The sequence below is a fragment of the Anas acuta genome, chromosome 3 (assembly GCF_963932015.1).
Source record: "Anas acuta chromosome 3, bAnaAcu1.1, whole genome shotgun sequence".
Taxonomy (NCBI): Eukaryota; Metazoa; Chordata; class Aves; order Anseriformes; family Anatidae; genus Anas; species Anas acuta.
Genome location: NC_088981.1, coordinates 38,714,235 through 38,738,902, shown reverse-complemented (window position 1 = coordinate 38,738,902; position 24,668 = coordinate 38,714,235). Strand labels below are relative to the sequence as shown.

Here is a 24,668-nt window from a genome sequence, read left to right as displayed (position 1 = left end):
TTTCATTTGTAATGATCCAGTGGTTATTTTTTGCATATTTTTATTTCAAAAAATTGTAAGGTATACAAACAGTTCTCAGTATTTGTAAAGGGAAAGATACATCCACACAATTATGACATTAAACTGCATGGAATTGTTACTCAAAAATATATTTGGAAAACAGCAAAGGAAATACTTACAAATTCCTTGGCCAGTACTCAATCCTGGTATTAATGACAAGAGAAGAGCACAGCCTGTGTTGCTCCTGAGACTTATTACCCATTGTAGAATGAAAGAACTTATAATTTGCAAGGCACACAAATTCACACTCATACTTTGATTAGCATAGGCCTTTGTGGTTTTGTTTACACTCATCTCTGTGCTATGAAGTGTGTAGTAAAACATTGAACAATAGCACTAGAGAGGGTTCTACTTCAAAATAGCAAGAGAAATCACAGTCCTATAGCATGACAGATGTAAAGCCCTCATGGGTATTAAATTATGTAATTTATGTAATTGTTGCAGAAAACAGAGCGAGAGTGGTATTGTGACTAAATAGGAGGTCTCCACAGGAAGGTAATATAAATGAATTACTGTGGTAATTCTCCAGCCTTCTTCCTCTGCGTGTAATTGAGACATCTTCTCAAGGCAATGAATCAGGAAAAGAAGTTTACATCCTGTTGCAGTATGTGTGTGACTTGTCATAACCTGCCATTGCTTTTTTTCATTGTGTATTCTATAATTCAGTCTAAAACCAGATTATCATAATGGTTTGTTTAAATTTATCCTTTTTTAATATCCATGTCTGCAATCTCTGTGTGTTTGTAAATATATTTGGGCATTGAATTAATTGAAAAACTTTTCTTATACACCCAAAATCAAATACCTTTGCAAAGTTGTTTTCTTTAACAGTGGTTTTGCAAATAATGATCATTTAATGTGGAAATCTTCAGTACATTTTTTCTAATAGATTTGTTCTAATTTAGAAAAACAAATGCCTTTTTTTTTCTTTTTTTTAAGTCCATCAAGCACTCTTCCTTGAACCTCAGTGGCTGAGAAGTTTGAGAAATTTGTGTTATAATTATGTTTCAGCAGTACTACCAGTACTATAATTCTGTAGTGAACTCTGGGGAGAGGAAGAGAGAGAGGAGCAAAGAAATATACAATGTTTTCAAAGAACTAATCCATTCACTATTGTTTATCTGTTTGGGTTTTTTGTTTGTTTTCATTTTGCCAAGAAAAGAGTCCATATTTATAAATCTAACATGCAGAGAAAGAGACCTTGTTGGAGTTTTAAGCAGAAGCTGCTGCTGTAAGTGGGAGAGGTCTTTAAAGGAATTTAAGGAATGATGTAGAAAGTATCCCTAGTACGCCAAATTTAGGATGTGTGTGGAACTGAGTTTTAAGTAGAAGCCTTTATTTTAGTGCAGCTTGAGTCTTACACAGATGAAGAGTTCACTAAAAACCTTCACTGGTTAAAAGATTACAGTATTTGACTCAAATTTAACTCCTAGCTAGCATTTCATCTCAGAGTAAAATTTGGTGCCCTCATTCTTTTCATAACAAGTACATTTTTCACCTTAACTATGCATGTAACATGAGGTGTAAAGGTAATATTTTTCCTATCACTAAAATTACATTGGTTACATAGCTGTGTTAAAGTTGCTCTTGGGCAGCCTGCACTGAATTTCGTTTTCATCAGACCCTATAAGGGTCTGAATATGGCACTATCCCAAATGTTGCATTATGCAACATCCAGTAACACTCAGCATTTACGTGAATGTCTCCAAGTTTGATTCCTTGCAGAGGATCATTACTTTGTAGTTTGAATGACTTGCAACAAATACAAATGATCAAGGTAGAGAATTATTTTCATATATATATTGATTTGCTCACTTTTAATCTGTTGATTTGAGTACTCTGTATAAATGCTCAGCTGGCGACCGTGTGTGTACATGACAAATACAAGAATATTCATACTTTCTGGACAGATCAGGCAAAGTGAATGACACTTGATCTTTAGGCCAAGTACTGTTTCCAGTATATTCCAAAACACAACACATTCATAACTTACAGGCTTGCAAACCAGCAGCGAAATCCACATCCTTCTGTATTTGTATTCGTTTTGGAGACTTAATTATGTTGTTTAACATTTCCAAATGAAACAGATGCAGTGTGCTTTGTTATCTGTGGCAGGACAGTCTAAAGGTTGATGTTTTCAGAGGTCAAGTCCATAATGCATTTCACTTGTGCAGTGATTGCACAAAAAATAGTGAAAAAGTGTAATGAGTATTTGCATTAGCATTCAAGGGATTATGAAGAGTGAAGTAAAAGAGGGCAAATGCTGAAAAAAATATTCAAATGAAGATTATTTTTCAGTATTTCAGTTGCTCTTCAAAAAACTCTCTTGTCATGGAAAGCAATTCAGACAGACAACATGAATGAAATAATAAACTCCCTACTGGCCCCTGTGTCCCAGTTTTCACTGCTGATGACTGAAACCAGCATATAAAGAGAGTGCCAGAGTGCTGCCTGGGCCTCTGGTCTTGCGCTAGACTCTGGTCAGGTAAGCCCCTGCTCATGTCTGTGCACCAGTGAATGGAGCTTTGTAGAGGGTTCACACAGGGAGGACTTCATGTTCATTTGTATGATTTAATAATTAAATCTATTGTAAGTTAATGTGCAACTGGGAAGATAGAATCAAGAGAAAGTAAGGAGAGGTGAAGAGAATAGAAGTTTAAATTTTTGTGTTTAGAGTTGTAGGCTTGTTTACACCTTTTCAATACCCATACCTTTTCCACTGTAACTCTATTTTTATCCTTTGTCTATTATTAACTTTATGCCATGCCTTTTTATGGCAGCGAGAAGGTTTTTTTTTTGTTTCACTATTTTTGTATGTTGTAAACCTATATTCTTTCTAAGGAGGGTGAAGATGGAAAAAAAAGAAAGAATGAAAGAGAACTCAGGAAGCAATAAATCAGCTGCTGTCCTAGGAGCCAAGCTGTGTAATGAGAAAGCACAGCCAGAGGATGAAAACCTTGCTGCTGCTGGTGTGGAGGTGGGGGCATCAGTTCTGTTCCAGCCACCTGAGATGGGGCAATTGATGGATGTTGTGGAAGCTGAGATAGGAGGCAGGCGCTGTGCAGACCCTTGCCCTTTCAAAGATTTCTTTAAGAGTTTCAGTTCAAGAAGCTACAAAATATTTTTTCTCTGTTTTTCCTGGAAGCAACTCTTCCTGTACTTACAATTTATGCTTTTAATTTTCATTCCCTCAGAGAGTATTTTCAGGCTTTAAATATCTGTTGTCATGTCTTCAAACTGCATCATGCCACCTTACTTACATTTCTGGAATTTTGCTTGCTCCTGTAGCATCCGTGCTCCCTATATGTCTGTCCTACACTCTTCAATTTCATAAGTAAATTCAGTTTCAATCAAGTCAAGTTTTCAATTTTTTCGACTTTGGCAAGTACTTCTGTACTTTGGCAAGCAGACTTTTGACTGGTACCTTAGATCCGTAAGCTGTCACCTCAGACAGTGACATGAAAAAAGGCCTCCTATTTTAGATATTCATGTTCATGCTCTCATCAGAACTTATAATTCAGCAAGAGAAAAGTAGCAGGATTTCAGCAGTCGTAGTACAACCATCAAAACAAAAGGAAGCAGGTAACTGCCTTGTCACAGAGATGAAAAATCAGGTGTTGGTACATTTCTCTTAGAATTTTAAGTACCCTGTGAGACTTCTTTTTCCCAGTTCGCCACCATGTGCCTCAGTACATTCTTCCACCTTGTTAAAATGCTATCTCCACTCCCTTCAAGATTTTGAATGTTATGGTAACAGCTGCTTCTGCTGGAGTGGAGGTCAACGTAATTTGCATTTGATTGTGTCTCTACAACTTAACTATCAGGATAAGATCTGAGTTGGAAAAGAAGACAGCCAGAGTGAACTTTCCTATTATTTCACCGGGCTTAGGAAAGTCCTGAAAAGTCCGTAGGAAAGACCGAAGTTGGGAAAAGCACAAACTATTCAGCCAGCAATACATGCAGCTCATTTGATCTTCACTGCACTGCCTCCCCAAATCCCACTGCTGAATTTCACTTTTGTAAGTCTCTATGTTTACTGGCAGCTGTCCTAGACTACTAGTTCTCTAAGAGTTCTCTCCCTGGGCTTTTCTGTTCCATATTTTTAATGTATATATTTTCCAGAAGAAAACATTAATTTCTCTGTAATGAAGTCAGCTGAAATGTAAAAGATTGTTTTCTATGTGTACTTTTCACATATTCAGCAAATGCTAGGAAAGACTTTTGTGCTAAATAATTATTTCTAAAATCTTGTTCAAATACAGACAACTTGCAAGAAAACATAGAACTCAGTGGTTATACTCATTATGTGATGCATACTGATAAAAATTTTGAGACTGATCATTTTGGAGACGGAACAGATGGAGAATGGTAATTTTTGTCTAAGGACAATTTTATCATTTTGTTCCCAGGAAAGGCTTTTGGGCTAAACATAGGTCATGAGAGCTAGCTAAAAAGCAGAGTTAAGTGAGACTTGCAATTAAGACTAAAGTGGCTTTTGCCTACCTACAAGAGCAGTGCCAGAATTTCTTGTAGTTAGAGCAGACTGGACTGTGAGTGGGGACAGAAGACTGCAAAATTATTAGCAGTCTTCAAAAAGAAGTAATAGATGTGTATGTATATGTGTATACATATATATATGTATGAAGCTAAATTGCTTTTACACTCTTAATTCTGAACACAGATAAAATGAGTAGGAGGAGTTGGTTAGATAGAAAGTCTGCAGAGGACCAGCTGGCACTGCTTTGTTCATGAGAATTCTCACCTTTTACCTCTTCATTGGTATTAAAAATAGCTAAGACAGAAGGAGGAAAAACAGGGCTGCACTGAGAAGTGGTAGCTTGTGAGCTGCCAGGTTGTGAGCACCAAAATGAGTTTTGCACCAGTCATAACCTACGTGAGCGTTAGGTGGGATCTAAAGGAAGAATAAGGCTGTGACTTTGGGAATTTAATCTAAATAACTAATTATTTCATCTAAATATGGATTTCTTTTCATGTAGAGAATAATGTCAAACAGTAAAATTGCAGTAAAATAGTGAAGAAAATCCACTGTGCTTGATCTGAGTAGTCCAAGGAACATTTGAGCCACCTTAAGATGTGTGTTATCCGATTTGGGGAGATGTGTAACAAAAAGATTGGGTTCAGAAAGTGGTTCTTCATGACTAAATCTACACCTTTGAGAAACATTTTTAGGTTTCATCTTATTCTAAGGAAAGGCTTTTGTGCCAAAGTATTCAGTTTCATTTTTTACTGACGTGGTTCATTTTGTGTATATAGGTGGGTAAGTATCGCTTCCAGCTTTAGTGAGACAAGACAGACTTCTCTTAGTTAAAAAGGAAAGGTGTTATATGAAAGATGTCTTTCTAATTATTTTGTTGCTTTGGGGATAAAAAGTCAACCAGTAAAGAACAAAGTGTATCTTATCCAATGTATATGCCAATTCCTTCCTACAAACTCTCCTCTCGTTATTTTCCCTGTGCAATATTCATATTATGGTTTCATGCCTTATGTTTTGCCTGTGTGGCTTAATTGGTCCATTCCTCCTTTAAAGTCTGTTGTAGCGCATAAATATTTGGCATCAGCCGTATGGAAGTTACTTGACACATAGGAGGGAAATCAGTGCCGAGACAGAAGGCAGAGCATCTGAAAATATGGGTGGGACATCCCCACCCAGGCAGCTCTTCGATAACTGGAAGGAGGAGGAACGTGGCAGCGTTTTTTTAAGCTAAATCACCAGAAGAGAGACCTTTTTCTCAAAAGGTCGTGCTTCAAAAACTATCACTTCTAACTAATAAATGTGTGCAAGGCTTTATACCTCTATAGATTGGGCTAAGCATATTTCTAAACGTGAAAACTGATGGTGATCAAAGCCACTGATGGACAGGTGGTTGGTTTTAAGCATTACTTAATCTTTACTTAAGGAAATGCAGATATTTGTTTAAATGTGTGAGTTTAAACATACAAATGTAGAACCAAAAGGGGAAGTCTTGGTCACATGCAGTGCTCTGGAATAGCCAGCAGGCATATTCAAATCATTTATAAACTTAGCAAGCACCAAATAAGAAGTCAGATCTTTTGTATCTATAGCTTCTACTGCAAGGCAGCTGCAAAATCTTTTTGAGCCAATCTGGAAAATTTCCGGCCTATGTTTCTTCATCACCTGTTTATATCTTAGTGCTTCTTTGAAAGACAGGTGTAGGTGTGTTTATTCCTCCCTTGTTTCCCCTATTTGCTTATTTATAGAAGCAGTCATCTCCCCCTGTGAGCTCAGGGAATTACAGACGTCATTGCTGGTATGAATGTGGCTAAGTAGGAAGGCACAGTGCTGCTAAGGTTCACGGTGAGAATTCACTCTGATCAAACCTCTTTACTTTTAGTCTAAGTTTTTAAAGAGCTATTCTGTATAACACTGCCGCTTCCATCCAGTCTAAAGGCTGCATCTTTCTTCAGTTTTGGTAAGCCCTATGTGGTATGAGGAGGACTGATAGTTCACTAAATCTTAAAACGGACAGATGCGAAGCACAATTTTTCAACCAGAGATGGTTTAGGTTGTTTTTTCAGGTGAGGATGAATAGAAAAATTGAAATGTAAGAAAAAAGCAGACTGTAAACATTCTGCTCTCAAGTCACTGCAAGTTCTGCACTTAATCAATAGGCAGGCTGCATTTTGTGTTCACAGGAATAATAATAATCTCTCTATATATGCAGAACTAAAAGTATATATACACGTATATGCATACAAATGGAGTATTTATAGTGCAAAAATAGATGCAAAAACATTTTAGAGCAAAGGAATCTATTTCTTGCAATAGATGTTATAATAAAATAGAAAATCCCTTTACTTGCACAAAAACGTGTGTTGGACATTTCTGAATACAGTCAAGAAACTTCCAGGTAAACTTTGAAAAACAGTCACTCTAGGATTTGCTTCTGTATTTTAACAAATTCCCAGTGACTGTGTGTTGAGCTTCAGTGACCAGACCTCCAAGACATGACACCTCTTCATTTTTATACTGCTATTTTTCTTCAAAGCATCCAATATTTATATACTTGTGGCATTTCTCTGTTCATTGCTTAAACAAAAATAGCTCAATTTGATGAGTGTCAGATGTAGAGTGGTTATTTCCTTACCAACTTTAAAACCAAATCTGTTTTTAACAATAGATACTATTTTCCATAATTCAAATAATTAATGCAGCATGCACTAACATGTTTTCTGAAAAGTACAGAGTTTTTACACTTGCAGAAAGAAGGAAAAAGTGCAGGTTAAAGTGGCAATCCATTCTTCCATACCTGTGTTGCTCCTGTTTTTCAGCCCGAATGTATTTTTTGTTCCTGTGCTGAAGACATTTAGTCTTTAAGAGTATAAAACCAAAACCAGTCTAAATTAGCATGGGAGACATCTGAGTCCTTAATGAATTTTGGCAAGACCCTGAAACAATCATACATTTACGTGACAAGAATATTCTTTATCAGAGGTTTGTTGAGCTGGAGCACTATTTCAGGTTTTCCTATTCAGGACATAGAAATTTAAGCTTAAATATACTCTACGTGCCAAATATTACCAATGTCATGTTGGCGCTCCATGTTTCTGCTAGTAAGCCAACTCTGTTTCTGTTGAGACTCTGTAGACTTTTTTTTTTTGAAGCAATGTCTAGCCTAACACCTGATACATATCATTTAATTCTGTTGATACTGGTGATTTTCACAGTTGTACATTAAAAGGACTAGGCGAGACAGAGGTCTAATTCAACAGATTTTGTTTTTTTCTAATCACTTTCTCGATAAACTCAGAGTTGGTCATCAATATTCAAGGTGCAGCCATATGTTTTACGGATGCAGAAGAAATAACTCCTACATATCAACCTTTGCTTTCAGATGTCTTACGGCTACAGTTACCTGCCTTTTTCATCTTGAGGTCAAGTTAAGATAGTATTGTAGTATTTACCTCCTTTATTTTTGTTTTAATTTGAGGATCTTAAGCTGTCTCTTCATGGTCTGGAATTGTCTTCAAACTTACTAGGTAAAGAGAATTTACCACTGCATCTTATTCTTGAAGAGTTCAAAGCTTGGCTTTTCATTTAGGTCCACTTGGGTGTTCTCACCATCCCTCTCTCCCTGCCTTCCCTCCCTCTCACACACACAGTAGCACTGTGATCGTTGATATGAAATCTCCGATTTTCTTTGTGAAGAGAAAGCCTTTCCCTGGGAACTAGTTCCAGTCTTTTGCCCAACAAGTTCGATAACCTTTAGAGTATCCTAAGGCAGTGCTTTTTTAATCTGCAGTCTCACAGGCCTGTAGAGTAGCAGAAAAGTTAAGAGTACAGATTTTGAATATCATCTTTTTTTTTTTTTATTTTTCCCTGTAAAACTATTTTGGAGAATGGTTAGAGATCACTTCTGCTAATGGAAAAAATATATTTATTTTTTAAGTTTTACAATAGGCACTGCAAAACAAACCTAAATAAACCCCAAATGAAGGGAGAATCGGGACTTAGTAATTGCTAAGTAGCATCAACTTATTGAAAAGTTAGTCAATTTAACCGTTATACCAAGTGCTCATGTTTGGTTAACTATGGTATTCCACACTTGCTGAATAATACAGCTTGCTTTGTTTTGCATTTTATTTTGTTTTATTTCATAGGAGACTCCTGAGACAAATTGAGGACCCTCAAGAAATTTTCCAAACAACAGCTCCCATTTAACTGTTGCCAGGAAGCTGACTGACGCATCCCTCTTGTGAGATCATGCAAAGCTTCTTAGCATATCTTCTTGAAATAGTTAGCTCTTAAAGAAGCAAAACCAAACTTGCTCTTCCATTTTTAATCTCTGAATGCTAGTTCTGTTGGTAATTATTCTCTCAGCTACTCTGACTCCTAGCTTTACGCCCATTTTAGCAACAGCTTTATTCCCCTTATATCCTCTGTCCCAGCAGACTAGGTGAACATATTGCTATGTTCCAGGGCCACTGCAACATTCCTAGGAAAGGTGCATCCCACAGTTTTGGTGTAGAAACATGGAAGGACCTTAGGTTTGTCTTGCACTGTACCATCCCAAACTCCATCTCTTGGGTAGAAGAGCAGTGCCACTGCTCTGTGCTTGTAGGTTTCTTATACGACCTTACAGCTGGAATTAATTGTACTTACAGGACATAAATGAGTTGCCAGTTATGACTGTGGCAGTCACCTGCATTTACAAATTGTTTGCCTGTGAAAATTGGTGAACTACTTGCTACTCAGCAACAATGAATTTCACATTATAAATAGCTGAAGGACGTTGCTGTCATAACATCATCATTATGACAAATTATTATTAACTATTACAGAGTATTGACAGTGTTCATTATTGATACAATGTCTGCACTTCTACTTGGTTTAGCATAGTGCTTCTGCTACAGCAGAACATTAGCTCTCCAAATACTCAGAAACAACCTCGATTTGTGAGTCAAAAACTCACTAAAAAGAAATGTCATAAAACTGATGTTAAAGTGGCTTATGTGAACTAAGCCTACATTTGAACATAAAACCAAAATAGATGGAAAGTAACCTTAGAATTCAAAATCCTACAAATTAAACTCATTAAAACCTCAAAATGAAGTTGTACAAACAGGGAATTCAATACATGTGAGCAGAGAGAAAGAAGGCAGGCTTGTCTCTCTGTCTGTCTGTCCAGACTTAGTACAGGAGTGATGGGGATGATCATCTCCTTAGCGCTGTTCCTTCCGAACAACTCTTCAGGGACCAGGTGCATCATGTAATGTTTATCACTCTTCTATCAGTAGAGCATTTTGGTATTACAATGTAGACTTTGGGTTCTTGTGTCCTACGAGAAAGTCCTAGAAGGTCAGTCACAGCTTTTGTTATGGTAATGAAAACTCATTCTATCCTTTTTCACTTTTTGATTGATAGAGAGTGATGACACTGTGTCCTTGTCTTTTTGAGGTGCTAGAAGTACACAAAATTATTTTGTTTGATTGACAACATAATTGGGGAGAGAAAAAAAATATAGAGAAAAAAAGAAACTGAAAGATGCCAGAAATGGCGAACAAACAGGACAGAATGAAACTGATTATTTTAAAACCAAGCAGTAAACAGAATAAATGGTTTTCATTTTCGTTATTTGTACTGTATGCTTTCCTATGAACAAGTTTGAAACTGAATACTGAGTATGCCAATGTAAAGTATTTGGTAAACAGAGGTTTATAGCTAGGTGTTTCCTGAGAACCAATCTCCAGCCCGTAAATTATGGAATAATATATTCATTTCCTTAGGTACTTCGTAATATGACGTAAGTACTCAGTTTTCTTCTTTTAGAAGTCATAATTCTGTTTTATACCTAAATCAAACGCAAACTTTTAACAAAGCATTTCTTTCTGGCCTATGCTGCTGCACATTGTTGGAAACCCCTTCAAAACAAATTATATAAAATGCAAGGGTTTTCAGAGGCCTGGGGCAAAGGCTGAGACAATGATTTACTAGGCATCATTATAATGTAACAGATCAGGGTTTCTTTCCTTTCAAAAGGAACCCGCACTCCTCCGTGCAGTGCAGGGGTCTGTCTTCATCCATTTCTGCTGTGGCTTTTTGCATCTTGTTCTTTGCAGTACCTGAGTCTGCAGTGTATCTTCTGCTGCATACCTTTTTCACTCAAAGGGTGGAGGAGACTGGGACAGACCTTGTAGCAGAAAAAAAATATAAATTTGTCAATTTCAGAAGAATTTAACAGACAAATTGTAGAATGTGCTAAGCAGTCTTTACTCTTGTCAGTTTTGGAAGGACCAGAAGGAGCTTAGCAGCTGTAAGACCATAGCCTTCCCTGCAAGGGAAAAGTTCTGGGGTTATTATCAAACATATTTCTACTCTTGGTAACAGGTAAAAATAGCAGTATTAATTATTTTTCTTTAGAAGAATCTTAACAGTGTTTTATGTGGTCATAATCATGAATCGTCTCCCCAGTCTGACACACAGCTTATCTTCTTATTTATTTTTATGTTCCTATTCAGAACCCATCTTTTCCTTTTTCAGAACAGACCATGAAAATACGTTTCACTGTGGTATTTCTGGCAGCAGGCAGAAGGCGTGGCTGGTTTACTATATGTTTTTATTTATCTACAGATGCAGCAGCTTGAGAGACAAGTTATAGATGCTGACCGTCAAGCAGAGAGGGCTTTTCAGCAGGTATATCTAAATTGAAAAATACCTCCACTAGCTATGTGCATGTTAAGGTACTGTTACCAGAAGAAATTCAGAAAATTGCTTTCTGTCTAAAGTATTGCTCAAAAGGGAGAAGACAGCTTCTTTTTACATCTACTGATTTGTCTTAGTAGAGATGTCCTTTGCTTGCTGTCCAGTTCAGTAAAGTCAAAGCTAACAGAGCAAATCCAGAACAGATGCATGTAATGGACTACTTCATTGATTAATATAAATAAAAGGGAGAGGAAACAGTGACCTGTTTTAGAAAAACCTTAAAAAAATAAAGGAAGGCTAGCCAATACAGTCTCTAAATAGAACTATTCTGTGCTGCTTGTTATTCTTTAAAAAAAAAAAAGTGTTTTGCCAGTCCTGCTGGTATTAGATGCAGAGGGTGACATAACAAACTGGCATTTTTTCTCAAATAAGGTTGGGAATTTTGCAGGATTACCTTGAATCAAAAGTGTGGGGGCAATTTTAACAATCGATTTTGTGATCAAATTATTACCTTTATCGTGGAATATTGTTTCTTAAAGTTTTATGTTGTTTGACCTTCCAAATAGGTGCAAGTAATGGAAGAAAAATTAAAAGCAGCTAATGTTCAAACGAGCGAATCAGAAAACAGGTTGTATAAGAGATGTCAAGATCTGGAGATCCTGATTCAAGATAAAAATGACATAATACAAAAATTGGAGCAACAACTTGAAGAACAGGTTAGAAATAACTGTTACAAAAGAGGAGCATCAGTTCCATTCTTAATTATACAAAAGAAAAATAAAAGAATGAAGATCAATAGAGGACAGAAAAGTTTAGAATTATTTCTGTCGTTTGATTGGAAGGTTTCTCATTAGGAGTGTGCTTTGAATAACATTTATTCACTTGCAAATTATGCTCTCACTTTGTTTGAAAGAAATCTAATTTTTAAGAGGGCCAAGACGTTCTTCCTTATCTCTGTCTTCTCTGCTTTCCATTCCAGGCTCTGAAGGGCCTATTTGTGATTTGTTTAAAAATCACCATGTGCCACCCAGGAGATTGAATTTCTTGAAGGAAACTTTAGGATTTGTTTCTGACGGTACTACTGTAGCAAACTAGAATGTTAAGTAAAGTGTGTGCTTATGTCATTTTTTTTTTCCAGAAGCAAATACGACTTCAAGAGGCAAAACTCATAGAAGAAAAAGCAGCTAAAATAAAAGAATGGGTGACGGTCAAGCTCCATGAGGTATAACTCTTGGTACAATGCTTGTCATGCAGAAAATTGGCCATAGTCAAAAAAACATTTCCCATTTTGATTGGTTGGTATGGTTACTTCACTAAAAGATTGAAAATGAAAACAACAGCATTGAGGACAAAAGTGTCCATATTGTTTAACTTCTGATGTCTGGTTTGCTTAACTCATATCTCTGTGTGCTCTTCATGGAGAGAACCCCCCGGAACTGCTCTCTGGCAGATATTCTTATCTCTACCAATTAAGAAAGATTAGCTGGCAAATTTTGCTAGCTCCAGCAGGTGCTTGAAGTGGGAATAATCCCCCAAAAGCTGAACAAGTCTACTGGGGTCTGGCAGAAAAAGGATGTACCATTTCTTGTTTTCCAATGCCCATTGTACTCTTAGTCATGGATAGTTTCAGGGGCACTGGCTCTATTCCTGTAAGAGACCAGCTGTCTCCCTTGTTTCTCTGCTGTGGTGAGATAACCATCTGTACCCTGTCTAAGGCTGCCAGTTTTGGTATGCAGCAGTGCTTTCTCCTCCTTCCATTTAAAGAATTTAAAATTGCCTGTAAATGTTACAGTCCTGTGGTGTGGTTAACACTGCACACTCCAGTTAAAAAAAAAAAAAAAAAAAAAAAGGAAACTTAAAATAACATTTATGATTAGTCTGCAAGGGAAGTTTTTAAAATCATTTAATAAAAATGCAGTTAAGTTTAGCTAAAATCATCTCAAAATAGTTTGCATGAAATATGACTGAAACTATGTACTTAGTTTAGAATATGCAGGATCTGAAGCTAGGTGTCACTCAGTTGGAGGTGGAATTGATGGCTCCCTTATCTGTGATACTGGACACTCAGATTCACATCTCTTTTCATAATTCAGAGCTGGTGTTTGAACCAGCTCTGTTGTCTCTTAATTCCTAGCAGTGGGCTACAGCAATGGCTTGGTGGGGTCTTTTTCTTCCTGTAGATCTGTTCTTTGTGAGCTTTTCAGTACCCATTTATTTAATACTTTCTGTGGGATGTCAGGATGTTTTAGTGCCATCACTGCCTTCAATTCCTCTGCCTTCCCCTGGGTTTGCCAAATGGTACAAGAGTTGGTTTGTAACTCTAGCCCTTTGCTTTTATTAAAGTGACAACAGAGATTTCCCTTTTCCTTAATTATTTGGGCTTTTTAAAGGTGTCTTGGATTTGCTTGGTGGGGGAATGATTTTAACAGAGGAAGCAGTTGTGCAGATAATCATTGCAGGGAATTTTATTGTTGGAAAAAATACAAATGCATAGACTGTCGTTAAGCAAAGTAAATTGGAGATTAGTATTTGCAATAGCTTCACCTTAAGTAAACAAATTCAGAGAAAATATTAAGTGATATAATGACTTTTAAAACTGTTTCACTGATGGATGAGGTTAAATTTACGTGTTTTTAGTTAGAGGTGGAAAATCAGAACCTTCGCTTGATCAACCAAAAGCAAACCAAAGAGATGAAAACAGTACAATCCAAACTGCAAGGTAAATGTACGAGTTTTTGAAACATTTCTCTATATACAGTATAATTCTTACTATACCCTATTAATTTGTGCATCCATATAATTGAAATATTCCATAAAATCAGAGATTTCAATGAGTATTAATTACCTGACTTCAGAGTGACTGTACATAAAGTTGTTAGCAAAGTGATAATTTAATTTTTATTAAAAAGACATTCAAACAAAGCACAACTCTTTTTTTTTGCTGGCTGAACTGGTATCCTTATGTTACATAAAAGGTTTTGCAAGTAGTAAGATTTGACAGGGTTTGTGTCAGCTGTTTGCTTTCATTTCTTCATTTTATCACTGTTATTCTAGCACTGTTAATGAACCAATGAATGCCAGTCTGCAGGGAATAAGAATTCTGATCAGAATTTTGTAGCTATTACATTTGACTACAGTCATCCAAAACCTACTAAAGCATAATTGCTGAATTACTGTTCTTCAGAAGCTACGGGCAAGAAATCTGTTACTTCAACACAAAAACCTGGAGAATGTCAGCGACTAAGCAGTTTGACTTTTGGATGCTTTTCAAACAGAGCGAGAAGTCCTCAACCATCTCCTAAATTTGAAGAAATAAGCAAATCTTCATCAAAAGAGTCAGACTACACTGAAAGCAAAAACACACTAGGTACTGAGTCACACCTACTGTCATTTTGTTCTAACACGGGTGGGAAACCAAAACTGAAGTGGTATATAAGTGGATCCAAACCAGCTGTTTTCCAAGTATGTAGCAGAATTTTCTCCTTCTTTAATGTCAGTCTCTCCTTCTAGGAAGAAATCCTTTTGGGCATTAGCATCTCAGTAACACCACTGATACTTTGCTTGGCAGTATGCAATGGCTGGTGGGTGCTCTGGCTGCCCAGGAAAGAAACTGCTGTGGTTCAGGTTTGCTTAACAGTAGAATATGGACTTTGGGTGTTCATTTTATGCCTGTGTACAATCTGATTTAAGTCCGGTTTCTGTATATTTTATCTATGCTACCACTGGTGTCCCAGTGATAGTTTTATGTCCTAATTCAAGAAGATACTATTTCAGTCAAGGTCAGAAATAATAGAATAGAGTCTCAGGCATCTTTTTGCACTATTATTTCCTATCCAAATAAGTAGAAAGCTCCCTAAACAGTTTGTACAATTGCCCCCACAAGCCCTGAAGTCCTGTAATGCTACCAAATTGATGTGCTGTTAATGCTATTACAAGCATAAGCAAGTCCATTGCAGCTTGCTGCTTTCCTTAAGCAATGAAAAGCCCAAGAAGGAGACTGTTACTCCTGCTCTCATCCTTTGAGTCTCACAGTGCTATTTATGGCCTCAGAATTTTCTTCACAGTTAGTCATGGTATCCCACATTACAGGTTGAATTCTGTGGAAAAGCAGAAATTGACGTGGATCCCGTTATTATTTTGTATACTTACTTATCCAATCCACTTTAACTTCATACAGCTATTTAACTTTCCCAAGTGTCTGTGTGAAAAGTCCTAGTTCTAGCATATGTTTTAACTCAGGGGAAGCACGTAGGCCTCACTGACATGCTTCAAGCTATAGCTCTCTCTTGCAAAACCAGGTAAAAGTGAAAAGCACAGTTATTTTTAACACATCTTTCCCTAAGCATTTTTATGAGCCACTCGTGTGTGTCTTAAGCATGCTCCACTGAGAATATGGTAATAGCTTGCAGAATAAATTTCTGAAAATAAACACTGTAGATATCCTGAGAATATTTGTTTTGTTAGTGTAAATCTTTTCTGTCAAGCTTTTACTCTGCTTTAATTTTCTCTAGATTTAATAAAGCAGCTAAATGCTTATGCCCTCTTAAACCATTGCTTTGTCTTTTTTCTAGTTTTTATTTTCATACATATCTGGTTTACTTTAACATTTGGCTCCACTCTGCTCATCTGTACATTCATTGCCATATTTAGTTTGGCTAAAACTTGGAGTATTGCCTGTTGCATTTTTTTCTTAAATACTGATGAAAATGAAAACTTGAGTTGCATTCAAAATTTTTTTTTTTTTTTTTACAGATTATTACATACAATATTCAGAAAAAAAAAAAGTGCTTACTTGGAATGATTACCTACTTACTATTTGCAGACATAATGACAAAATCCTTTAGCAGTCAAATTTGCTAAAGTAATTTTCTCCTGTTCATTGTATTTGTCTTCTAGAGAAGGATATCCTGGAAACTACCTTTGCTGGTCCTGCACATGAAAGCAATAAAGGTCAGAAGTCATTGCAGCAAAGTTCCTCAGGATCAGAGCAGAACAAAAATGTGAGAACAAGTTGTTCATCCAAAGATATGGACAGTGACATGTCAAAGAACTCCTGCACTACAGGGAGTGACTGGAGCTCAGATGAGGATGGAGGAGACAATAAAGGACTGAAATCCAGGTGTGCATCCACGCTCTCAAGCCACACATCCGAAGAGAACACTAGGTACAGTAGAGTGGGAAGTGAAATGTATTTGACAGCCTCCGATGACAGTAGTTCTCTATTTGAAGAAGAGAGTTTGGGTGTTCAGAGGACTCAGCACAAAAAGTTGTACTCCTGGCAGCAAGGGTCCCAAAGAAAAGGCCAGAACAATCCAGGTGGGAAGTGCAACTCAGACTTCACAAGTAAGAAGAAAGACCAAGATAGTTCTTCAGATGAACTGAACAAGAAATTTCAGTCTCAGAGGCTAGATTATTCATCCTCATCCAGTGAGGCAAATACCCCAAGTCCAATTTTAACCCCTGCTCTAACTCCTAAACACCCAATCCTAGCAACTTCTGCAGGATCTCAATACCCGACACCATCAGATTCTCCCTCAAATTTGCCACCTCCAAAGTTACGGACTCCTAATGTGTTCAGTATAAATTCAGCATTGGCAAAAAAACATTTAAGCCAGCCCCAGCTGAGCTCTGATAGAATGTTTGGTAAAAATAGAAATGCTATAAGCATGATACGTCCGTGGAGACCTCAGGAAACAGACATTGATCTGGTGGATGGAGAAGATACAGGTATTTTAGAAAAAATGGAGATTGGCTGTGATGAAGGAGTGTTTACCTATGACTGCACTGAAGTACAAAATGATGAAGCCCAGGAGCCCTGTGATACGACAAAAAAAGCTGCTAGTAACAAACCTCCAACCCCACCATTACATCGATTTCCTTCCTGGGTAAGAGTAATTCTAGATACTTTTCCTCACAGTGAAACTAACTCATCCTCAGTCTTCTCTTCTATGTTTTTTTGTTGCTTGTACCTTTCCCATTCTCTGTTTGATGACAAGACAGGGTGTTACTGTAATTGAAGTTAAAGGGAGAAATCCAGAAGCAAGTTTGATATGAAGCACAGCATTTCAGCCAGTGAAAAACATTGTTTTGTAGATAAGACCTTTTTTTTTAATGTCTCATCTAAGTTGCATATGTCTTTTTGTGTATAACCAACAAGGTAATGCTTGTGAATGTGTGTATTTATTTATTTCAATACGAACAGAGACTTAAAAGTGCTGGTGTCAATGCTGTTACTATAACCATTGTACCACTCACAATCTAAACAATATGTTGACAGACAACAACTACAGATTACAGAAGTTACTGATCATTTTTTCCAGAAAAAAAATTAAAGCCATCAGTCAGGGAATTAAAATAGATACTAATTTTCTAACACAAAATCCAAAACTAGCTTCATCTATACTCACTGATTCTGCAGTTCCACACTCCCATTTAGTGATTCAGAGGTGAGTAATGCGTTAAAGTAACACGTTATTTCTGCTGATATATTTTAGTACATACTTTTCCATTGTAGATTTTCATATTCTGGCTTTTTAACACAAAACTATTGAAAAGTTGTCTCCATAATGTCATGTCTCTGTTCTTAACTATACAATCTTCCATTAAAAATATTCTCGCTATACCTTCTTTGGCCATTGATAATAGTATATTTAAAAAGAAGTTAAATGAATGCAAGGAAGTTTTTCATTTTGAGAAAAAGAAGATTGAATCATACAGTGTGTATGGTGGGTATGGCATATAAAACAAGGATGCATGTTTCAGCCACCACTGATGACACCATTTTATCAACCATATTATCACTTGGATGTATTAACACAAAGACTAGGAGGCTATGGGGAGGCTGAACAAAAGTAATTGTGTTTTAATTGTCTACCATCAAATCCATTCTTTTTATGTTAGGAAAGCAGAATTTATGCTGTAGCCAAATCTGGCTTAAGGATGTCTGAAGCTCTCACCGTGGAATCTCTTAACAAAAGTAAGTGGTTTAGTTGTTCATTGTCTCATGAACAAAAATTATCTTCTTCCAGTTATTGATAAGAAAGGACCAAATGTCCCATGTTCCTCTAAGATACTAAGATTAAATTACTTGCTGTTTAAAACCTGGAAAATCATTGGTTATCTTTCCGTTGCCTTCTATTACTTTGCCTCTTGACTTTGTGCTGAATTTGTACGTTGTTCACACCAGATTTCTCTGCGGTTGATTTTGAAGATTCCATACCAAATACGAGGGTGAAAGATTGTACTTTCAGTTTTAAAAAGGATTAATGGTCATGATTACAATTAATTTATTGTAAATTTCAAAAAGCTATAAATCTCACATCCAGAAGAATCAGGAGTTAGTTCAGTTTTTATAGCTGAGCTATACAGTGCAAAAAAAGACATCAGAATTTGGTAAATTGAGGGGGTGTAGCTTAGGAAGGTCATTAATACAATATGTTGCTTTTTTAGGTGCTGTTTCACTAACATCGTACTCTGTATCTGGATTATACACATCTCTGATATATAAGAACATGACCACTCCTGTCTACACCACTTTGAAAGGGGTAACTGCATTACTGTTTAAAGGACATGTTTAAATACCATTAGGCTTCACATCTAAAAACTTGATTTTTCACATTTGAGGATACCATGCCAAATGTGTCATAAGATCATGGTTAGAGGTTATAGAACCCCAGAAGTAATGGAAATGTCAAATAGCTGGGAAAAAAAACAAAACCACTGCTCCTTATAAATTGTTACCAGCCCAGGTCAGTTTTTCTCAGGTCCCTTGCTGATTTTTTCCAAAGACTTGTTAATTATTAAAAAGAACCATATGTTGTTCAATGTCATAATTAAAAAGCGTGTGTGTGTATAGCAATGTCTTTGTGTCAGTGCCAAAACTGTTTTTATTTATCACAGCTTTTTTTTTTTTTTTCTGGCAGCTTTTTGTGATTGGAAAGACCCATCCCTTAAGTTTGCCTCAGTTTTCTGTTTCAAAGTGTGGGGGTGGTTGAGGATACAGAGGACAGGGAATTCAGTTTGATGTTGATATTTGTGTGCCAAAACTCACAGCCCAAGCAAAAACAGCTTTGAATATTACAAAGCCATCAGAGCTCTGCCACAGTATGAAAGAAAGAACTGATACTTTTTACACAAGATACCAAAGAATGTTCTGTTAATTTCTGCAGAAAGCAACTCAAATAAGCAACAGCCCATTTATAGATGAGTCATCAGGATCTGAGGAAGAAGACAGCTCTCGGTCTAGCTCAAGGACTTCTGAGTCCGATTCTCGAAGCAGAAGTGGCCCGAGTAGTCCTCGGGCTATGAAACGAGGTAGGCAAAAAACAGAAGAAGAATTAACTCCTGGGGAATTTGGAAAACTGAACAGTGTGCTTTATCTTCTTAGAAATTGATTTATTGGTTAAATTGCATGGACATCTCAAATCGAGGTTTCTATCTAAGCTATCAAGGCCTAGATCTATTCAAGCAGGAGAAAGGACAGTTATGTGTGGCTTTCTTTTTATTGCTGTAATTGAAGATGGATGTTTAAGGCATTAGTCTAGCTGTTGTCATGAGGAAAAAGTGACTTTTACATTTAAAGGAAGAAACCCAATTCTACTTGTGCTCCGTCACACCAATTATTTCCTGTAACCTGTAACTGCATGTACATAAAATGACCTAGAAGAAAGTAACTGCTAGCAGCAAAAAAATACATGCTCTTTTTATAAAACAAAGTAATAGTTTAACATGATTAGAAAGCAGGTGTGAAAGTTCCCCCAACAGAGTATTTGGTTCTGTCATCTCATGCAGTGGTGGACTTCTTTCCTTTTTATAGCAACTGTTTTATGCAAAGATGTAGTTAAACACTTGAATCCAGTAATGTTCTTTTGTCAGCGGTAAATCTCACAGCAGTACATAACCGTGTGTTTTCCATTTGCTAAATGAAAATACCATGCTTCACTACATGGCAAGACACAATGTTATCATTAGGTGACAGTATCATTGTTACCTCCCTGAGAAGGTTTCTTCACTGGGTAAAGCAAGGGAGTTTACAATCTAACATCCTAGTACTTACATCCTCTGTTATATATTGCTTAGCAATGCAAAATAGCATTATTTGGTTGTTCATGTTATATATGTTAAAATCCCAGTGAGCTAAAGTTCCACTCACATTACCCTTGAGCAGGCAAAAACAGCTGCTGATTTGCTAGGAGTGTTTCAGTGCCAGCCAGACATGCCATCAAGGCTGTTTCATTTCCCAGGTCTGCCTGCTGCTCTGCGAGGAAGGAACAACTGTCTTTGACCTGCAAAGCTCTCTCAGCCAGCTTTCTTAGGGCCAAGACATGCAACCTTCCCCGCCTGGGTCTTGTCCTTCACTAGATTTCTCCTGCAACTCTTGTTTTTTATGTAATGCCAACTGAAAAGATCAAAGTGCTTGTCTGTGTTGGTCCCATTTCCAGTGCAGTAGTTACAGTTCTGCCACGCTAATGTGAAAAGGACCCATAGTTCCTGAGTATGCATCTCATCATGTTTGCACGATAGGAAAGGTAAATCAGCTAATTTCATAGCTGATTTCACCCACGGTTTACATCATGTCTATAAAATTGAGCCATTCCCTTTGTACTTCCTTCTTCAAAACTAGCCTTTGTACTTATTCATGCATGGAAAGTTTTCTTAACCACAAAACACATATATACATATGAGATCACATTGTTTAAAAATCCAGGCAGTCACAGATTTGACTAGGAGCTTAGCTTGTTGCATATGTGTTATTAAAGATCTTACATGAAAAGAGAACAACTGACCTGAAAGCCCAGGTGGCTTGCCAAAACAAAAATGAGAAAAGCATTTTTTAAAATCAAATCAGAAAATAAGTTTAGAAATCAATTAAACAAAGGAAACATGACATCTTCATTTCAGTCTTGGAGGGTAACCTTTCAGAGAAGAACACTGGTCAGAAAGTGAAACTTTACAAAAGGACATGTTTGAAAATCATTATTTCTATGATGAATATGGAGCAGTTTGAATTTTTATTGCTCATTCACTAGAATTTAAAACAGGGTGTATTTTTCTCTAGGAGTAAAGCTAATAAACTTTTAACAAATCCTGAAATCTGAAATTCAGACTTGTAGAACATCTCAATATTAGAATAAACTAATTGCAAAACAAAGACGGTAACCTACAACTTCAACATAAAGCAGATGTTGAGCCTGGCTTTTTAGTACCTAGGCACTTGCATTGGAAATCTAGATACTAGAGAAAATGATAGAAAGAGGAAGAAGAAAGTTACTTAGTTTGATTAAAGATCCCATATTTGTTTTGTACAGAATAAATGCAATATAGGGCACTGACTTCCTCCTCTAAAAAAGGTGTAGTAATATAACAGAAGGTCATAATATATAGAAGACAATTACTTCTTGTTTCATTCATAAGTAAACAATTATGAAGAAAATGGGATTATAGCTATTAGCATTGTACTAATAGTTAGATATGCTGGTATTTTTATAAAAAATGCTCCGTTCCTAACAGATTTATGCAGATACTTGTGCTTGCCTGTATCTCCTGCTCAGATATTCTTTCTGCATGGATGTTCTGACCTCATTTGGTTGTAACATAGTAAATAAAAATACAAAGAAACATCTCTCTTTTAACTCAGGTGTGTCTCTGTCTTCCATGACCTCAGAAAGTGACTATGCTATTCCTCCTGATGCATATTCAGTAGATACAGACTGTTCAGAGCCAGAGCAGAAACTTCCTAAAACCTCTTCCTCATCTACTGATAATGGAAAAAATGTAAGTACTGAAGTTCTGTAAAGAAGTGTACCTGTGGTGCTGTGTGTATATTTCTGTTCAAAGAATACAACCAAATTCCTGTATTCATTCTTGTCAACTCACAGACTGCCTTATGAGTACAAATAGCAAAATATATCAGCAATAAAGTAACCATATAAGACTGCAATAACTGAAACAAGGTGGAGGATAATTCTGAGCTTTCTGGAAGTAAATGGAAGTTCATGGAAGTAGGTAGACAACTCCCGAAGATGATTCAAAGCACTTAAGTTTTTCTTGGAACCAGATCTGGTATCAGATTGCATACAAATACTAAAATCAGCTTAAAATTATTAACTGAATATTCAAAAAAAAATAGGAAGGCTTTCCACTGAAGGAGCTGGAGTCATCAGTAGAAATATGTGCTCAGTAATCAGTTTCTGTAGCTTCCTCATATGGGGAAAATGACTTCAGGCAAACTAGAGAAATCCTAAGCAAAACAGCATAGTAGGATCAGTCAAAGAAACCATACCATTACAGGGTATTGGTCTGTCTCTGTGAGCTTTGTAATGGTCTGCGTTAGTAGTTAGTGTCTTGGCATAAAAGTGGATTGAATGACTGATGACAAAAATAATTTCTTTTAAGCTTTCTTCACAGAGCAAAACTGTGAACTCTGTTCTGCTGGCGTACACACTGAACGTATGTCTTTGCAGTGCTCTAAATTACACTGTTATATTGGTTCTGTAGGTCAGGCCCTAAAGTTTGGGAAAAATGATGTATATAGGTTATATTAATTTTGTTATTTGTTTAATATAAATAATTAGAGTAAAATCAGGAATCATTATGTTCTTCGTTCCTTTGTATAGTTCTGGGCAAATCACTTACTCTCCTTCATGTACTATAACAGTAAGTAGGGATATTAATTAGTTATCACACATGCATGGCATTTGTCTTAATGCTTGCAAAAGTGCTGTCCTTGGAACAAAAATCTCATAAAATTTTGTAATTGTTATTTAGCATGCTTAAAAGTCATTCAAATATCTGTGTGTGTGGTGTAATTATATCTGTGGGGCATACAGGTATATTGGTGTACTTAACTACTTCTTATGTAACTTCTAAATAATCAGGAACCTTTGGAAAAATCTGGATATCTGTTAAAAATGGGTGGTAAAGTGAAGACCTGGAAACGACGATGGTTTGTGCTTAAAGGAGGTGAATTACTATACTACAAATCTCCAGTAAGTACATATAGCTATTTACTGTTTAGTATTAGACGTTTTTTTACTGAGAATTTCGGGCTGCCGGAATGAAAAGAAATGTATTCCTGGTGTTTGAGCTGTAAGAGGACTCAGTTCCTCAACAGGCATATAAGGTACTCAATGTGTAAATAGGAAGTATTTAACAAGATTAATGCTTAAATGAGTTCTATGATGATTTATCACCGTTTGTTGATGGATTTAAAATATTCTGTTCCCTTTTTTTCATACAGAGTGATGTAATTCGAAAACCTCAAGGTCAAATTGAGTTAAATGCATCTAGCCACATTGAAAGGGGTGATGGAAAACAAACAATTCAGGTGCCTGCTTCTCTCTCTCTGTTTTTCAGTGGGTCTTTATTTCCTGCATTGCCAAAACATCCTCGTCACTGTAGGACTGGAAGTCCAGTGTGGTCTTGGAATTAATCAGTGCCCTTTGCTTAAAACCGAAGGGTCATTTCAACAATAAAAATGAGGGGTAGAAAGGCATAAACATATACTTATCTGTGTTGCTACAAAGAGTGGTATTGGGACTAGACATTAGGGTTGCGTGAAGTTGTTTGAAATGAGATAAATTAGGTTTTATCAATTCTGCTATACTAGAATCTTTCAGAAGGAGTCTCAGAAACTGTGTTTCTGTCTGGTCTGCTTGGCCATTGAACATTTTGTTAATGCACAGTTATTTGGGAGAAATAAACCCTCCAAAGTGTGAAACTACATTGGGTAGTATATGTTAAAACCCTCTAGTTGTGGGTTGGATTGTGTAATGTTCTTAAAGCTCAGAACTCTTCTGCCACTTCATAGCTGACCACAGAAAAACGGACATACTACCTGACTGCAGATTCTCCAAACATCTTAGAAGAATGGATCAAAGTACTACAGAATGTTCTTAAAATACAGGCTGCTAGTCCACTTTTTATACAGCCTGAAATCAAGCCAACCATGAAAGGGTTACTTACAAAGGTAGGAACACTTTTCTTCCCCCAAATGTGCCTAATTCCATATTTATTAAGAATAATACCTAGATGAAAATGGTTCTACAATAAATGCAAGCAAAACAGGCATGTATTAGCTTTCCTTGTACTTTTCATAGTGAACAGTTGAGGAAGACTACCAACTAGTTTACTTTTCCAAAAGCATTTATTCTGGTTGTTTGAGATTTGCTTTGTTTTTTCTTTCCAGCTTTTCAATTCATTAAAAGTTGTTGAGTTCTCCGTTTGCAGTTGAGAGGTATCCTGGTTTTGCATGGCACTTTGAGACATGCATAAGTTGCAGTAGCTAATTGATCTAATTTATTTCCATTTAGTGATCCCTTTTAAGTGTTATTCATTGAGACAGGTTATTTCAAGATAATAAGAATACTGTATAAAAGGATTTTTTCTCTTTCAGTTCTCTTCATTTCCTCAGCTTTCATTACCTTAG

General features: G+C 36.6%; 1 protein-coding gene and 1 long non-coding RNA gene across 4 annotated transcripts in view; one reads left to right on the top strand and one right to left on the bottom strand.

Moving 5' to 3' along the window:
- PLEKHH2 (pleckstrin homology, MyTH4 and FERM domain containing H2) overlaps positions 1-24,668 on the top strand; it is a 58,245-nt gene that overhangs the window by 10,485 nt on the left and 23,092 nt on the right. For 2 of the 3 annotated variants that reach the window (XM_068676712.1, XM_068676711.1), the window contains exons 3-15: positions 11,171-11,233; positions 11,809-11,958; positions 12,381-12,464; positions 13,880-13,961; positions 14,427-14,609; positions 16,139-17,127; positions 18,143-18,218; positions 18,692-18,786; positions 19,411-19,555; positions 21,879-22,015; positions 23,119-23,229; positions 23,481-23,567; positions 24,051-24,209. In XM_068676712.1, the coding sequence (XP_068532813.1) occupies positions 11,171-11,233; positions 11,809-11,958; positions 12,381-12,464; positions 13,880-13,961; positions 14,427-14,609; positions 16,139-17,127; positions 18,143-18,218; positions 18,692-18,786; positions 19,411-19,555; positions 21,879-22,015; positions 23,119-23,229; positions 23,481-23,567; positions 24,051-24,209 (2,361 nt within the window). The remainder of the gene's footprint in view (positions 1-11,170; positions 11,234-11,808; positions 11,959-12,380; positions 12,465-13,879; positions 13,962-14,426; positions 14,610-16,138; positions 17,128-18,142; positions 18,219-18,691; positions 18,787-19,410; positions 19,556-21,878; positions 22,016-23,118; positions 23,230-23,480; positions 23,568-24,050; positions 24,210-24,668) is intronic. The other variant, XM_068676713.1, reaches the window with a different exon arrangement.
- The window catches only part of LOC137853874 (uncharacterized), a 39,819-nt gene continuing 25,659 nt past the window's right edge, over positions 10,509-24,668 (bottom strand). The window contains exon 2 of the long non-coding RNA XR_011094780.1: positions 10,509-10,730. This is a non-coding gene — a long non-coding RNA (uncharacterized lncRNA). The remainder of the gene's footprint in view (positions 10,731-24,668) is intronic.